At 36.6% G+C, this 18,654-nt stretch overlaps 1 protein-coding gene across 4 annotated transcripts in view; it reads left to right on the top strand.

Annotated features, from left to right (window-relative positions):
- LOC127418250 (protocadherin-1-like) overlaps positions 1–8,378 on the top strand; it is a 221,611-nt gene extending 213,233 nt beyond the window's left edge. For 2 of the 4 annotated variants that reach the window (XM_051658724.1, XM_051658723.1), the window contains exon 5: positions 997–8,378. In XM_051658724.1, the coding sequence (XP_051514684.1) occupies positions 997–1,406 (410 nt within the window). In that variant the 3' untranslated portion in view covers positions 1,407–8,378. The remainder of the gene's footprint in view (positions 1–996) is intronic. The other 2 variants (XR_007893395.1, XM_051658726.1) reach the window with 2 other exon arrangements.
- The last annotated feature ends 10,276 nt before the right edge of the window (positions 8,379–18,654 follow it).

The raw sequence follows: 18,654 nt of genomic DNA, 5'->3' as shown, positions 1-18,654 counted from the left end.
GAATGTGTTGGTGAAAAAGAGAATGATTTCTTAAAATGTGTTCAATGATGGGCTAATCAAGTCTCCATAAACCTGAGACAAAACAATGACACCCACTGCCTCATATCAGAGGCTTTTCATAAGGCTCAGACATTTAGGGAAATAAATGTTCCCCCCCTGAGAACTGGACATTCTATCTGTCCCCCTTTCACATCCACATCATCAAACTAATCTTATGTCACGCTCAGAGGAAAGGTTAGGCTCAGCTTTCACATTTATATTTTCCATACAGGGAGTTTGACCTTTGCTGATCAAGCTGTTGTTTTCTCTTCTTGTGATGCCATCCAGCTTTGCCATCCTCTGTAGTCAAGATTAGCATCAATTACACACTGACTGGTTAAAGTGAACAAGGGTGAGAAAAGGCTGTGGAGTTGTTTGTGCAGGTTTGATTGACTACACAATGCTGAATAGCAATGCAGGGAACATTGAAAGTATATTTTATTAGGGTGTTTCTTCCACAAAGGAAGAGAATGCTTGTTCGAGAATCATTAACGGAACCAAAAGTCATGAAAATCATGAAAATTGGTTCTGGTATTTTCAGATAAATGGTGCTAGTTCTGAATAAGAACTTGTTCTCGGTTCTCTACTGACCACTGTATTCCATTTGTTTATAGTGGGCAGAAGAGAGGCTTCATAATAAATAAATAAATAGATAAATAAATAAAATGCTATGATATCACTGCAGTTCATCTCATTTTTGCTTTTCAGTAGTACATTTAAAATGTACTGTAATTTTCAGTTAGTTTGTCATTAGAACAGCTACAATCAATGACTTTTCATGCCATTTCATGCTCACCCAAAATGAGCACAATTCCTGCCTCAAGAAAGACAGCGTTGAGCAGTTTTCAATGACAAAGTGCCTCATCATGGTGGCCAAGAATGAAAGATGCTGTCCATATTCGTTAAAAATGGTTGTTTTTTAGTAATATTCCTTTTCTTTTGTTCTATTTTATTCAGATCTTAGGCCTCTTCCTGACGTGGCCATGACGGGAAAGTGCACACGTGAGTGTACGGAATTTGGCCACTCTGATTCCTGCTGGATGCCCGGACAGCCCTCACCCAACCGCACCAAGTGTGCCAAGAGCGGGCCCAAGCTCTCTACCTTTGTGCCTTACCAGGAGAGGGAGGGTCAGGAGCGTATTTTCGGTGACAGCAGCTCCAAGCCTATGGGAGAGGAGCGGAATGGAGGTGGGAGCAATAAAGTGGCCAGCATTCGCTTTCTGCCACCCTACACTAGTGCCTATTCTGCAGGTGGCGACACCGGCAAGGACTGCCCCCTGGAAGAGATCCCCTTAAGTCATACAGCCGACTACGCCCCTGCTACTACACCCTCTAGCCAAGGCTCCAAAAGAGAAATCTACCTGTGAATCACCTGTTGTTCGCCTGGGTTCGGTTCCACATATGATCCAATTTACTTGTGATCAGTAATGCCTGTGATAGGATAAAAGGCCTTGTAGTCAAAACACCTGAAAAAATCTACTACACCACCAGACCCCAATTTACACAGACTGTCACAACATACATCTCCAATCCCCTCAGCCATAAGCCTAATGGCTGACACAACACAGCTAGAGTCCTTCTTCAAAACCCTTCAGGGTTTAATACAACCCTGTGCATTATTAGAGGCTCTGGAAGCCAAATAGACAGATGAAAGAAGAAAATCATAAAAAAAAAAAAAAAAAAAAAAAAAGTTTTGTGAATATAACATGAAGAAAACAACCCTGTGTAAACTTCTATTGAACGAATGTATGGACAATTTAAAGTGAACTTTGTGATAATTTAATGTCTAGGGTATATTCCTATTGGATTGAGGTTATTTTGTTGATTTTTGTTTTATATATAATATATATATATATATATATATATATATATATATATATATATATATATATATATATATATATATATATATATACACTACCGGTCAAAAGTTTTGAAACACTTGACTGAAATGTTTCTCATGATCTTAAAAATCTTTTGATCTGAAGGCGTATACTTAAATGTTTGAAATTAGTTTTGTAGACAAAAATATAATTTTGCCACCATATTAATTTATTTCATTATAAAACTAAAAATTTATCAAATAAAAAAATAAAAAAAATAAAAGATTTTGAAATTGATGACTTGGACCAAATAATAGAAAAGCTGCCAATAAGTGCCCAACAGAGATGGGATTCAATACTGTTTAAAAAGCATCCCAGGGTGATACCTCAAGAAGTAGGTTGAGAAAATGTCAAGAGTACATGTCTGCAAATTCTAGGCAAAGGGTGACTACTTTGAAGATGCTCAAATATAACACAGTTTTAATTTATTTTGGATTTTGTTTAGTCACAACATAATTCCCATAGTTCCATTTATGTTATTCCATAGTTTTGATGACTTTACTATTATTCTAAAATGTGAAGAAAAATTATAATAAAGAATGTGTAAGTGTTTCAAAACTTTTGACCGGTAGTGTGTATATGTATATATATATATATATATATATATATATATATATATATATATATATATATATATATATATACACAGATATTACTTCTGATTCAGACTGTAGTTATGCATACCTATACACTGAGCTACACATACAAATAGTAGCACATTTTGATTCTTTCTTTTTGTTTTTCTGTTTTTGTATGCGTGTGTACAGTATGTATCCCCAATAAGAACTTTTGAACTCCAGAAGAACTGGCAAACAAATGTTGGCGATCCAAGGGGGAAATACATTTTCACTCACTTTGCTGAAGAGAAAACATATTCACAATTCTGTAAGCACTGAAGGGTAAATTTTTCTTACATTTGTCTTTTTCATAGAAGCTCTTTTCTTAATGTACAGTGATGTAAATAGTACACGCTTATGAAGGAACAGTTTTGATTGTCCAATGATTTACCTGTACAGAACTTCGAAGCTCTGACTTCCTTCTAGTTGATAGTAGAAGAGTACTTTCTTCCCTGTTAGTAAATGAAGGATAACAGTTTGGACCACAGAATGCGAAACTCAGCTGTCTAACTACACAGGACTCGAGTGAACATAGAATTTGGGGCAAAATGAAGGGGAGCCAATGGATTGCAGCAGGTTTATATGATGTGATTTGTCAGATTTGAAAAGTTGCCATTACCCATGATGGGCTTCATCAGTTTCCGACGGAGGCCTTGTGGAAGCATAGCTGGCTCTCCCAGTGACTGTTCTCTGTAACACTCCTATACTTCATCAGAAGACTGTAGTGGGATCTTGAGTAACAACGTTTCACCATAAACACTGAAATGTCCATGTACTGTGCAATATCCTACTCGTTTTCTAACATGCCAAACTCTGTTGTGTAAATGTGTGGTTGTGCCAGAGGTGCTTAGAGCCCTGCTCTACAGTGGGTCTTACCCTGACAGAAATTAATGTGCTCAAGAAGTAGATGAGTTCAAAAATAATGACATTAGAGCATTTCTCTCAGAAAATTGTAATTCAAGTTGTATTTAACAAATCCAATATACTCTAGGATCTCGAGATTCTGTTTTAAGTGTGCTTTGAGAAAATGGCATTACAAAACTCCTTCAGTGAGTTTAGAGACAGAGTTTAGCTTGCCTTCATTGTGTTACTGCAAAGCCCCACTGGCCTAAATGGGGCGGTTTCCTGAGTCGTGATAATTTACACATCTGAAAGCTGGGCCTTTCAAGAAGAGTTTACAGGAAGTTCATTTAGAGCTGTTATTAATAGCGGCTGACAGTAACAGGGATTGCTTTTGGTGGCAATGCAGATCAGCGAAAGCTATAATGAGAATTAGAGGCACGAGCTATACACAATAAGTGCACTATAATTTACACCATGTCACATAGTTAAGTCACCACTTAAAACTGACTCTTCACCTCCGGCGAAGTAAAGCCAGATTTTGCTGTTAGCTCTGTAGATGTTGATGCAACACAGATTTACAGCGCTGTTTGGAGTTTAATATATTTAATTTAAAAAAAACTTTTTAAAAATGTCTTATAAGTAATTAAAAGCTCTCAGGGGAGAGCTAGGTTTAATGTGTCACTTTAAGTATTGCACTTCCTTTCATAAGTGTGGATTTATTTCATTCACAGCTGACCCCTTGTTTGAGCACTGGCAGAACAACGATGGATCACTATAAGGTCCCTCTAAAGTAAATTCAATTTTTCCCTTTGACGGGGTCTGTGGTCCCTGTGTGCCCCGATATCACCTTTGGATAAGCATAGATGAGCTCAATGCAGCCTTTAGGCAGACTAAAGGAGAAAACAAGATTCCTCGCTTGGTCTGTCCTCCCGAAAATAAAAGTGCAGGTTTGGGCACATCAACACTCTCTCACTGGTCTTGTTAGGGTCTTAAAGGGATAGTTCACCCAAAAATGAAAATTCAAACATTTACTCCTCCTCATGTTGTTCCAAGAGCATTTGATTTTCTTTCTTCTGCGGAACATAAAGGAGAACTTTTGAAGTGTGTAATAGTCGTATTATCCATGCAGTTATAAACAATAGAGACCGGAGCTTTCAAGGTTCAAACATAATGCAAAAACACCGTAACATATGACTGGTGTGACCAGATCATCGAGTCTGGAACCGTCTGATTTGTAAATGAATCATTCAGACTGATTTTTTGAACTGGATCAACAGATTTATAGAAAAGATCCAAAAGAACGATTCGCTCACGGATACAACATTGTTATTACTTGCAAGAACTCTCATTGAATAACAACTTAAATTTTGGTCTGTTCTTCATACAAGGCTATTGTATGGCTTCAGAAGACATAGTGTTGTGTATAATTTTTTTATTTTATTTGTTATTTATCAGAGATTTGCCCGAAGCTGAATACCGTTTTCAGAAAGTTTTTTTCTTTTCTTTTTTTTTCTTTTTTTTATTGATTATCCAAGAAGTACACGGATAAAGTGACATTTTAAATAAACATATCCAAAATTATAATGAATTTACAAGTCTGTGAAGCCAATTTTACTAAAGTGTAAACCTTATGATTGAAAATGTGCACTGTGTGATTTAAAATCGGATGTTCGTGATTTCGACTCTGCTTACAGTCTCCTTTTAATTGAGGAGACTGTTAACAGAGTCGAGACCATGGAGACCACGGAGCTTGTCGAGAGCAAGATTAACTAAGACACTACATCATGTACATTTTCCACTTTTTGAAATGTCCATGTTAATGTATCACAAGATTCACACATAATGATTCCCATGTATTCATTTATAAACAACCTGAGCACGATGTTAAATTCCTGACTTGAAGTGATGATTCAGAGCGGAGTTCGTCTGTCTGTCTCCTAAAGTGGGTCACATTTATATCCACATCAGCGATTAAGGTAATTATCTGGTTAAGACTTTATTTAAAAAAAAGTTAAAATGTTCCATAAAGGTTTAAATGCTTCATAGAGTGTCAGTCTCTTATCAGTCTTAGAATATCCCTGCACACGTGATAATCTAAAGAAGTAAAGCATGCTCATTCTTCAAGAAAAAAAAGAAGAAAAAAAGAAGAAAATAATAATTGTATTAAATTTAATATGAATAGGCATATACAAAACATATTTTATTTATAGAAACTATAGTATGGCCATTTAATTTTGACACACAGCCCCTGCACACATCTGATTCTGTCCGAATACAGATAGAGATAATTTTGCAATAGGAACAGATACAGATAATGGCTGCACTGTAGACCCCTATTTTTGTGATTCCTTTTTGAAGCTTGAAATCTCCAGGCTCATTTCATTTATTTTGTGTTCAAAGGAAGAAAGAAAATAATATAGGTTTGGAACAACACAGTGGTGAGTGCATGATTTTTATTTTAGTGTGAACTATCCCTTCACATTTTGAGTTTTGTTCTCTTCATTGCACACATCTGTATGGTGGTCTTCCAGTTATTTGAATCTTTCCAGCTACTACTGACCTCAGAGCTGTTTTCTGCAGTGACAAACAGAAGCGGCTTGAGCTGCATGAACCCGTACGCTGCATGACAGTTAGACAGTCACTCACTTCCACTGGGAAAACTGGAGTTTATCCCTGGAGAGCAACTGTCACCGATACTGCTAGGTCAAATCATTCTGAGCCTGTGTGCGCTACTGTGTGTGAGCATGTTCATCTTTGTGTGCACACCTGTGTAGTGTCACTGTGTAAATACATGCAGAGATTCGCTTACTGCCTTTAAAGCAATCAATTATCATGCCCTACGAGTTTATCTTCACTATGTGCTGGAAATTTCAATGCCCAAATTGTGTCGTGGCATAGCATTGAATGATTTGGCTCTTGCTGTGTGAAACATTGGACACTATAGTGCAGATATTTTAAGGAAAACATTATGACAAATAACATATCTTATGGACTTAAAATCTTAAAAGGGCAAAAAGAAAGCAAGGGAAAATTGTATAAGGGGAAAGATGGTCCACTGTCTTTTCCCACTGTACTGCAATTGTAGCTGTTAGTTTAGTATTTGACAGCAATATATTTTACTCTGCTGTGGGTTATGATCGTTTTTGGAGCTTAGGTAGTTTCTTAACTCAAAGAGACCAGTGTTAAATTAAGTCCCATCTGCGGCTCCGAATTTTTCAAAGTCAACCTGTTTTTTTTTTTGTTTTTTTTTTTTTTTTTTTTTTTTTTGTTTAGTTTAGTTTTTGAAAATTGAAAACATTGTCATTTTGAACTGTGATCTAATGATATTTCATACCAAGCATATTCATTTTTTTCTTCCCTTTTTAATTTCTTTAAAGTTATACAATCCACGCAACCCTGTTAGCCAGTTTTGTTTTCTGCAATACTAATGTGTGCTGCTTTCTCTCTTGTATTAAAAATTCACATTGCTATTACACATTTATTGATTTTTGTTTTAATTTATTTTCATTTATTTTTTTAAATCATGTCCATCAACAGCACGGTTATGAGCATAATGTACACCATCTCTTTTTTTTAGCCAGCATCTTTTGTTTTATTTATTTTCACAGCATTTATTCTTCTTTGGGTATTTGGCCACCTTCTGACCAGGCTCAGCAATCTGCAGAATTTTTGCAAAATATACAGATTTCCAGGCCATGGATTTAAACATGGTAAAAAAAAAAAAAAAAAAAAAAAGTGATCAACAGAGCTAAGAGCACTCTTCTTGTTGGCTGAAAATGTGATCATTGTAGCCAAAATATGTAATAAATGAGCATGCATGAGGCAGGGGAGCTTTTTGAATGATGGCCATTTTGTGGACATCTATGGTACTTTCTGTGGAATTCTGTGGGTACAGATTCTGTGTGGGCCTGCTCATGACTGATGTTCAGTTTCATTTTACTGTAAGCTCTATTTAAATTTTGCTGAATTGTGCATTTAATTACATGTAAATCAATCAAATTCAATGTGAATTAAGAATCAATTTTGCTTGACACATGGACTCATTTTGGTGGAAAGCCACCCGCTGCATTTGTCCAGGTATTAGGAGTTATGAACGAACATGTCATAATGTTGTAATGCCACCATGCATAGTAAGGCTCACCATGCATCACTGAGCATAATAGTAGAGAGTAAACAGCATCATTCTATTCTTGGAAAAAGATTACAAATGAAACCAGTCGTTTATTTTGCGAAGTGTTGGCAGAGTGGCTTCATTACTTCGACTTTGGCCCTGAAATGAGAACACTTTAGCTCTCTGTGGGCATCTTTAGAAGATCTCAATATTAAAACATCTACGCAATGTTACTGAAGAACAACCACCATTTAAATATATCATTACAGGAAGTACAAGTTTGTAGTCTAAGTGTTGGTTATATTTATATCGAAATGCTTGTGATGCCTTGTTTTCTTTGTACAGTTTTATGTACATGCTAATAATGTGGCTTTTTTTTAAAAGAACTCAAAAAAGAACATGTTGAAAAACATCTAAATTGTAAAATATTTTTCAAAGTAGAGTATGTTAGAATGGGAGTGTTTGGGGTGTTGGTTGCACAGAATTGGTGTGTCCGTGTCTAAAATGTCATCAGCTACCATTCAGTGGCTTCTTCTGGTCTATTTTCAAGTTTTACTGTCTCATTTTTATGAGTCTTATTTTTTCCTGAGTTCTGTGTTACTTGCAGAACAGTGGCTTTTGAAGAGTTTTAGCCCATATTTGCTCCATTATGTTCTTCTCAACATCTGCATGTTAAACACGAAGAGAAAAAAAAAAAAAAAAAAAAAAGGAAAAAAAAAACTGTTGTCTTTTATTTTTGCTGAGCAAATCAAATCAAATAAATAATATCTTGTAAGTACTCCTTCCTTATAGCTTTACAATAAAATACATTCAGTAAAAAACAGTATCTTTCATGAATAGTTGGTGGTTTTATGTGACTTTGATTAAACATGTTCTTTTATTTCATCAGGAAAAGTGCTTTGAAAATGTGTTCCCTCTTTCAAGTCCATTCTTTGGGGGGAAAACAATTTCCACATTGCAGCATCTTGCAAACAACTAGAGGTGAACTTCCTGATTCAGCATGTTTCTGCTGCCAGGAAGCTACTGAGAAGATGAGCTTTCATCTGTGTTGTTAGCAGACCTGGCAGAGTTCAAACTTTATGGAGGTTTCTCAGCTTGTACTTAATGTTTGGCATTTGTTCCTTGAGAGAATAAAAGCCCAGTTAACCCCTGTAGATTTCTTAACGTGCCAATACCACTTCCAAACATGGGTTTTGTTGATCATCATGCACAGATGCACTGCAGGACCTAGAGTCCAATCACACATTAACACACCCTAAAAAATAAATAAATAAATAAATAAATAAATTAATTTAAAAAAAAGACTGTCTCTCAAATGCCCTCATGCATGTTATTTAAGAACCTGCATTCATTCCTATGGACATCACTTTTCTCTGATGTCTTTTTAAAGGTTTTTGTCATTTGGTGCCACCAGAATTACTAAGAATGATTCGATTAGATACTGATAAATGAAGGTCATCTCACACGTTGTTACAAAAACAAATCTTCCTTTTAAATTTGACATGCCGGCATGTGACAAGGCAAAATTCAGAATCAATGTTCATTGTAAATACTGTATATATATATATATATATATATATATATATATATATATATATATATATATGTATATATATATATATATATATATATATATATATATTTTTTTTTTTTTTTTTTTTTTTTACTGTATACACAGTATACAATATATGTTTGCTGAAACTTTCAATACACATGTATTAACAGCATCTGAAATGCAAATCCCTTTACACTTGAACAACATTAGAGACTTATATTTACAAATCTATTAGGGTTCAGAGAATCGGAGCAATTGTGATATCACAACACACAAATCAGTAAATGAGTGAAACATGTTAATATTACAGCATAACATTGACAGTGTTTCAATTACATAAAATTCAGGCACACACACACACACACACACACACACACACACACACACACACATATATATATATATATATATATATATATATATATATATATATATATATATATATATAGTGTTGTCAGAGGATTCATAAAGATTTGTATATCTCTAAAACTGAACATAAAAAATACAAAATAAAAAAAAATAAAAACATTTGCAGTTGTGCTGTTGTGCATATGTTGATATTGGACACTTCAGTATCTACAGTACTTAAGTGTAAAAAATGTAAATGTTATGCACAAATATCTACAAATAATAATGTGTGATGTTCTGAGAAGCAGGGCTAGTAGCATGCATGACACAACTAGAGCTGAAGGGTTACTGAACTGTAACCTGCTAAAGTCCAACAGATCAACAGCAGCAACTGCTGAAATTCATCATACAATAAAGAGTATTACTTCAAATTAAGTTAAGTATGTCAGTTTGTTTTGCCACTAAATAAATGCCAGCTTCATAAGACTGGAGTTAATGACAAGTAAATCAGCACAATTAAGATTCAGCAAATATTAAGTAAAATGTTCAGTGGTTTTAGCTATATACAGTAGCAGTATTTTATTATTATTTTTTTTTTTTTTTTTTTTTGCCAGTGGTTGTTTATTCAAGAGCACTCTCTCTTTCTCCTCTATTTCCCTCCATCGCTGGTGTGCATATGATGAGGATTTACTTAGCCCCTGAGTGGTTTCCCCAGGGTAGTGCTTGACTGTGGGTCAGTGTTATCAGCTTCTAGTCCGATAGAGCAGAGGTTTTACTCCACAGCACAGTGGACTCCTTCACCAACTGTAAATATTGGCTCTGCCGCGCAAGCAAATGAAGTGTCTGATGACGGGTTTCTGAAATAAGCCCTCACCTGCTTCCAGCCACAAAGTCAGGCAGTCTAAGGGCAGCTGAATATGTGAAGCTGAGATGGCTTGAAAATATAAAGGAGAGAATAAAACTTTAAAAACAGTTCAGGCGTTGAATGAGATGCAGGGAGAGTATCATGGCGAGGAAAAGGGCAATGCAGTTGCTAGCACATAAATAAGTAATAAGCTTAAAATCATGACCTAAAAAAGAGATTTATCTTGCATTGACAGGACGTTTTCCTCCTAAGAAAATGCCACGGCTATGAATATTCTTTCAAAGGACAACCTGTTAGTGTTTCTCAGCATGTGGCCATATAGACTGTGATAGAAGGTCAGTTGCTGATTTAAGAGGCAAAACATACAAGTGGTAATCACTCAAAGCTTTTGTATATTAATTATGGGACAGATCCATCTATTTATTCACCCTCTCTCTCGTTTTTCCTATCACTCCGTTAAGGATGACTGCACCTCTCTCGCTTGCGGTTTGTAGCATGCAGAAGGCACATAACTGCAGGCACTGTATGTAATGTTAAAATAAGATTAGCCTATTGGTGCACATCTCTGTATGATGATTAGAAGCAGCACTTGCATTTTATGTCTCCTGCTATCACAATGTTCCATTTGCTGATTCAAGGAATCCCACACATAGTGAAAGAGCTTAAAGAGCCCATTAATGGCTTGAGCACAGTTTACTTTCTGTGTTGACATATTTACTATTGAAACAGGAAGTATGGGTGGGGCATATAGAAGGAATCGCCTCCCTTTAAAAAAATAAAAATAACCAATAGATACATCCAACATAGTCTTATAGAATCATATTACTAAACCAACATTTTTGCAAAATTATTTTTACCTGGCTCGTTGTATGTATAACAGCAGTTTTCACCCTTTTTATAACATAATGCTAATAACGTCAAAACACTTTTACTATAGCACATGACTTGACAAGGCGATGTATTTTAACTTCGCATTACATGACCAACTACATTTACAAGCTTGTTCAAATGCAATCAAATTGCATGGTAGATCAACTAATAGAGCATTGCACTTGCAATGCAAATGACCGTGATACGAGTCCTGAAGAGCACGCGAGTCAACATATGAGCCGGAAGTGTCACAGAAGCACCACCAAATGCTTCAACAATTCCATTTCTTATCTCACATATATTGATTAGGTTTAAAGCAACACTATGTAACTTTTGGCCCTCTGGCGGTTAAAAAATAAAACTGCATGCGTCTTGCGGAAGAACATTGTTTTGGTTGTGGTTCGGCTCTGCTCCTCTGTGTGGATGAAAGTGGTTCGAGGCAATGGTGTACACATGTATACAGGACATCTTATCAGAGCGAATGGACAAATAAAGAAAGAAAGAAAGAAAGAAAGAAAGAAAGGAAAAGACGGATATCCGAAAACATGTCATCTTAGCAGGTAAGTGCCATATCTTATGCTGTTGTTTTGACTTAATGGAAACATTGATGTTTTGAAATAAATTACATTACAAATGTTAGGCTACGTTTGTTAACATTAGACTGATTGATAGTCTGATAAGGTCAAACGTTGTAAAGTTTTTATAACTGCAGGATATTCTGGCCAAATAGACCACGATAGTAACTAATTTATAGATTGTCATTGTTACCAACCAGTGGTCAACATAATTTCAAGACTCACATGTCCTTGGCAAGTCTAGGACTAAAGGATTAATTTAAATAAATTATTGCTGTTATAAAGAAAAACAACACACGTGTGCTAGCAAGTAAATAGTTCTGCACCGATTACAGTATAATTATTGTATTTCACTACACACACACAGACGTGTGTGTGTGTGTGTGTGTGTGTGTGTGTGTGTGTGTGTGTGATTACAAAACTATACATAAGCCATATCTATAAAATATCTTACCTGTTGAGTAAGAAAAAAGCCATCTCTGGGTCACTTTTAAATAGTTTCAGAACTTGTGTAATGTAGGTTCTTGGAGTGGAAAAGGAGACGCAGGAGTAGATTAACTTTCAATCTTTTAATTGGAGATGCAGGAGTGGACGAACATCATACAAAGAGTCAAACAAGAAATCACGCTGGAGTGGAACATAATTCATATATCAACTAAGCCACAATTTAACAACACAACATAACAATACAAGAACTGACGAGGAATGGGCAAAACTAGAGGATATTTATACAACAAGGTGCTAATGACGAAATGGAGGACAGGTGAGGAAGATTGGGAACAGATGGCAGTGCATTATGGGAAGTGTATTCCAGGGGAAACTTAGGATGACAAAAACCATATAAAAATAAGAGTCCACAGAACAGAATGGTGAATAACTGTGACAATACCCCCCCCCCACCACCACCTTAAAGGGTGACTCCTGGCACCCAAAAGACGGATGAGGAGGATAGGGTGATGCAGAAGGTGAAGAAAGATCCAAGGAAGATGAACAGTAGGACTGGGGGCAGCTTCAGGGCTGGGAATGGATCCGGGGGCCTGGGGGGCAGCTTCAGGGCTGGGAATAGATCCAGGGGCCTGTGAGGTGGCCACAGGACAGGGATTGGGTCAGGAAGCCTGGGAGGTGGCTGCAGGAGAGGGACTGGGTCAGGGGGCCTGGGAGGCAGCCACAGAGCAGGGACTGAGTCAGGAGGCCTGGGAGGTGGCAACAGAGCAGGGACTGGGTCAGGAGGCCTGGGAGGCGGCCAGAGAGCAGGGACTGGATCAGGAGGACTAGGAGGCGGCCACAGAGCAGGGACTTGAGGTCTCGATGGTGGAGCCGGAGATGGGTCTGGAGAGGGAGCCACAGGAGGATGGAGGATTTGGGTCTCAAGGGGAGGAACCGGAAGAGGAGCTGGTGGAGCCACAGGAGGATTGGGGTACTGAGACACAGGTAGTGGAGAGCATGGTGGAATGGGCAGAGCCATAGGAGGGGAAGATCCAGAGATTGAGGGCGGAGTTTACCCAAAAATGAAATTTCTCTCATCATATACTCACCCTCATGCCATCCCAGATGTGTATGACTTTCTGTCTTCTGCTGAACACAAATTATTGAACCGAATTTCTCAGTTCTGTTGGTCCTTTCAATGCAAGTGAATTGTGATCAGAACTCAGAAGGTACACAAATCTCATAAATGCAGCATAAAAGTAATCCATACAACTCCAGTGGTTTAATCTATGTCTTCAGAAGCGATATGATAGGTGTGGGTGAGAAGAACTCTTAAGAGAGAAGAGTGCTTATGAAAGTGAAAGTGGAGATTTATAGTAAAAAATGACTTAATTATTGATCTGTTTCTCACTGCTTCTCATTTACTTGCATTGAATGGACCAACAGTTCTTCTAAACATCTTCATTCATGTTCTGCAAAAGAAAGTCATACACATCTGGGATGGCATGAGGGTGAGGAAATTATCAAATATCCCTTCAACATTCACTTATTTTTACATACACATAGAACACATACAATGATGTCTTATGACAAAGTGAAAATCTTAGTGAATGCTGTATGTGGTATAATGACATGGAGAGCTTAAATAATTTTCAAGTAATTACATATATTGCAAATTTTTGCTTTGATCTTTTTTTATTGTTATCATCTTCACCTCCAACCCCCCTTTTGGGTGTGGGCTGACTTGGACATGATATCCCGGGCTGAATATGAATCCCACTCCGGCCCTGGTATACGGATATGATGTCAACACACGTGGGCGAAATACGTATGTATGCAATTTCCCACGAAATCCATCCCGACAGCTCTATAATATAAATCATTAGTATAGGTTAATCAAAATGTATTTGGGTAAAGACATGGTTTGGAAGATGGGTGTTTGTTGCACTATCTCATTAAAAACATTTTGTTATTTTTTAACAACAACAAAAAAAAGTTACATAGTGTAGCTTTAAGGTTTAGGGTAGGAAGGTAGCTTTTTTTTTTAAACATGACAGTGCAATAACTTTAAAAATCTCATCTGTGTTTCATCTCAAGACAAAAATCCCAAGAACTTAGCAGTTACAGAAATACTCAAAACAGCCCATCTGGCGCCAGCAATCATGCCATGGTCCAAATCACTGAGAATACAATTTTTTCCCCATTCTGATGGTTGATGTGTATATTAGCTAAAACTTCTGACCTGTATCTGCATGATTTCATGCACTGCACTGCTGCCACACGATTGGCTGATTAGATAATCGCATGGATGATTGTTGGTATCAGACGGGCTGGTCTCATACAACAGTCTCTAAAGTTTACTCAGAATGGTGCCAAAAACAAAAAACATCCAGTGAGCAGCAGTTCTGTGGACGGAAATGCCTTGTTGATGAAAGAGGTCAACAGAGAATGAGAACAGAGACAGAGAACAACAGAAAGTCTACAGTAACTCAGATAACCACTCTGTACAATTGTGGTGAGAAGAACAGCATCTCAGAATGCTATTCTAAGATGCGGGTTGGCGCTGTTTTGGCAGCATGAGGGGGACATACACAATATTAGGCAGGTAGTTTTAATGTTGTGGCTGATCGGTATATATATATATATATATATATATATATATATATATATATATATATAATATAAATATTTAATTTGTGAGTAAATATAAAATAATTTGTTTGACTGATAATCCAAGAAACACAAGCATAAAGCGACATTGAAAAATTAACATATTCTAAATTACAATGAATTTATGAATCTGTGCAGACAATATTTCTAAAGTTTAAACCTTATGAATGAAAATGCGCACAGTGTGATATCAGATCGGATGGGTGCGGTGTCGACTCCATTTGTGGTCTCTGTTAATTGTGTGCGTCTGGAGCTTGTCAAGTGTAATATTAACCAGACAACATCAACTATACGATTTCACCTGTTTGTAGGCTATATTGATTTATTATATTTCTTTTAATGCTTTAATTTGTATTTATTATTATTGTAAAATGTGTGCTTGACATTTCACGTTTTGCTTGACACCTCTTGCCTCCAGAATAATGTTGTTATACATGAACAGTCAAATGTTTCAGGCAGATATTAATATCAGAAATACCAGGAGAAACCAAAATTAACAACATATTCCACAGTTAATGTAGCCTACAAATTCAGCTTTATCTGGTAAGAAAAAAATATATATAATTTAATTAAATAATAATTGTAAAATAATAATAATAATAATAATAATAATAATAATAATAATTAGGCTATTATTATGAAAAGGCATACACAAGGCATAATTTATTAAAAGAAACTATAAATGTAATAGTAACATTTAAAAATGGCCGTTTCATTTAGTTTTGACACATTTCCGGTTTAAGCCTTGCCCACACCTGGTTCTATCCAAATACAGAGACAGATACAGATAATTTTGTCATATGAACAGATATAGATACAATTACAGATAATGGCTTTGCTGCACACCCCTAATATACAGTAGTGATGGGAATATCGGATCATTTTACTGACTTCAATCTTTGAGTCTTGTTCAGCAAAATGAACGAATCTTTATTCAAGTCATTTCGTTCATTTCATTCATTTGAGCAGAATTAAATTAAAATGTTACATTTTCAATAGCCAAACCCCCCCAACACGTCTACTTTCGCAGACTTTGATTATAGTCCGAATAAGGAAAAAATGATAATGCAGCCAAGGACAAATTATGAGAAACAGAAAGATTCATCTCTGGAATTTTCTTGTCCGAGTCGTTCGTTCTTTTGTCATGCGACAGCCGTATACACTATATATTGCTCACTCAGGAAACAGACATGATTAGTTCACCTCTCGAGCCTCTTCTCCAGTCCGAGTCGTTTGTTCTTTTGTCACATTACCGCTACACGGCTCAGTATCTTCACTGCCATGTTCAAACGGTGTGGACTACACAGACAATATTTATTATTAAATAACTGCACTTTGTATTTCCATCAATATTGAGATTTTGTGATATACTTTGATAAATACAACATGTGACTTTTCAGTAAAAATAAAAAGCAACATGCAAACTTTTAGGTGATTTATTATGGACTAAAAAACACAAGAGTTAATCATAATTATGCATGAATCCTAAATACATAACCAGTATAAATGCTGAGTTGTGACATTTCTGTTTTCTATGTAGAGTTATTAACTAATTACTTTTTTCTTTAGTAATAACACAGTAAAGGACATAAATCATACAACAAGGGGATGTATCTTTAGAGAAAAATAAATTCTATTTTATCCAAAATCAGTGTTTATCAATAATAAACTCAATAATATGGGATTTTCTCATACCTTTTGTATTATATGATGTAAGCGAAGATAAAAGAAAAATCCACTGTAAACAAATCTTGCTTCATCAACGTGATTTTCCCCATCATACAGATATATTTTAAAGTGTTAACTAACACTTTAGTACCAGATTCAATGTTATGGAAAAGAACTATCAGGACAGAAATTCACAATTTATGAACTGTAAGAAATAAAAAAGCTAGAATTGTAACTTTAAGAGTAAAAATAAAACCTAACCACATGCTTGTTTGCAAGAAGGGGTGAAGAATTATGAGCTTATTACTGAATCCGATACAGAATATATGCAGTTGTCACGTCACGTGACAAACTAACAAAAGACTCTTTTTTTTATTAGTGGACCAAACAGTAACAATTCACAGCATACAACAGACAACAATAACAACAATGGGGATAATGTACTCAAATACAGTGCAGTACATAGTAATACACCACTTAGAGTTCAGAATTACATTTTGAACAAACGACTCGGACTGGAGAAGAGGCTCGAGAGGTGAACTAATAATTTCTGTTTCCTGTGCGAGCAATGCATAGCGTATACGGCTGTCATGTGATAAAAGAACGAACGACTTGAACCAAAAGAGTTGAAAGGTGAACTAATCATTCTGTTTCCTGTACAGCGCCTATGCGGTTTTCACGTAACAAATGAACGGAGGTTGCGCAATGCACATGCGCAGCCAACACAAAATGAACGAATCACTCTCTGAGACTACTCGTTCTTTTGAGTCGCATAAAAGTTTCGTTCAAAATGAACGAATCCTTCATGAATGACCCATCACTAATATACAGGTATATACTGTATATAAGCTAACTTTGGGAGTAAACTATCATTTAGATGGCTTCGAAGCTAACATTCTCGATCTAGGTAATAAAAAGCATGACATCATTGCCAATTTGGAAATATTCTCCAAGATGGTTTATTGCATAAAAAACTAAAATGACGCTAAAATGTCATAATGATGACGATAATGATGGTGATCTGTTGGAGATAGCATCCACCACTCATTTCCAATTTATAATTACAACCATGTCACTCCATACACCCCTGGATGATATGATGGAGGGACGGATGAGTAGATAGAGAGATCAAACGATGAGGTGAGAAGGAAACTGGCTGTGATGGAGGATGAAGGGAGGTCTGTCCTGAGGGGCCAAGCTTCAATGCCCTGCCATCATCCCCCTGCTCCCCACACCAGCCCTTCCTCTCCATCACTGTCGGCCGGAGGGGGCAGTCCAACTGACTGCAGAGGGGAAACGGTGCATGTTGTGTGGGTGAAGGCTGGGGGAGTCGCCCCCGTGGTGCTTCTGGAGTTCTTTTCATATCAATCACCCCACAGGAGCAGAGCTGAAGACAGACTCTGCCTGCCATTTTCCACTCAAGGCTGATGCATCAAAAAAACTCCTGTCATCCACCTCCCCAAACATCATCCTCCTCCGATTTCTTGCTTACAAACACACTCACTCCATCTCAGTGTTGACCCTCTGTTGGCTGTCATTCTGTGGCTTTGGCCAAACTCCTGCAAATCGAGTTCCATTACCCTCAACCTTACTGTGCAAGACTCTGCAAACCAAAATGTGAGTAACGAGATTTGTCTCTCCATTGTTGTACATTGAGACAGAGACCGTCAATGTGTTTACAGACATTCAGATGGAGAAAAACACTGTGAGAAAAAGATAGATGGTGTTGTGAGGTATATTTCTGTGCAAAGGCAAAACACAGTAACTACACATTTTGCAACATTGTGTTATCATCAGAATCATGTCTCTTAGACCAGTGGTTTTCATTCCAGTCCTGATGACTCAGCGCACATTTTGGATGTCTCCCTTATTTGTTATTATTCTATGAAAGCTCTGATTTTACAGTCGTGACATCATGTACCAATATTGCAGCAGCCTCAACAGGTTATCAATGCTCTCATCATTTACTCACCCTCATGATATCACAGGTGTGTATGACTTTCTCTCTTCAGCAAAACATATTTGAAGTAAAATAGAAAAATATCTCAGCTCAGTAGTTCCTTAAAATGCAAGTCGATCGTGATCAGACCTTTTGAAGCTCCAAAAATCTCAGACAGTCAGCATAAATGTCATCCATACAACTCATCTGTGTAAAAAATATCAATATTTAAGTAATTTTTAACT

This window comes from Myxocyprinus asiaticus, chromosome 27, assembly GCF_019703515.2.
Source record: "Myxocyprinus asiaticus isolate MX2 ecotype Aquarium Trade chromosome 27, UBuf_Myxa_2, whole genome shotgun sequence".
In the NCBI taxonomy this organism is placed as follows: Eukaryota; Metazoa; Chordata; class Actinopteri; order Cypriniformes; family Catostomidae; genus Myxocyprinus; species Myxocyprinus asiaticus.
This window is presented reverse-complemented; position numbering and strand designations above follow the sequence as displayed.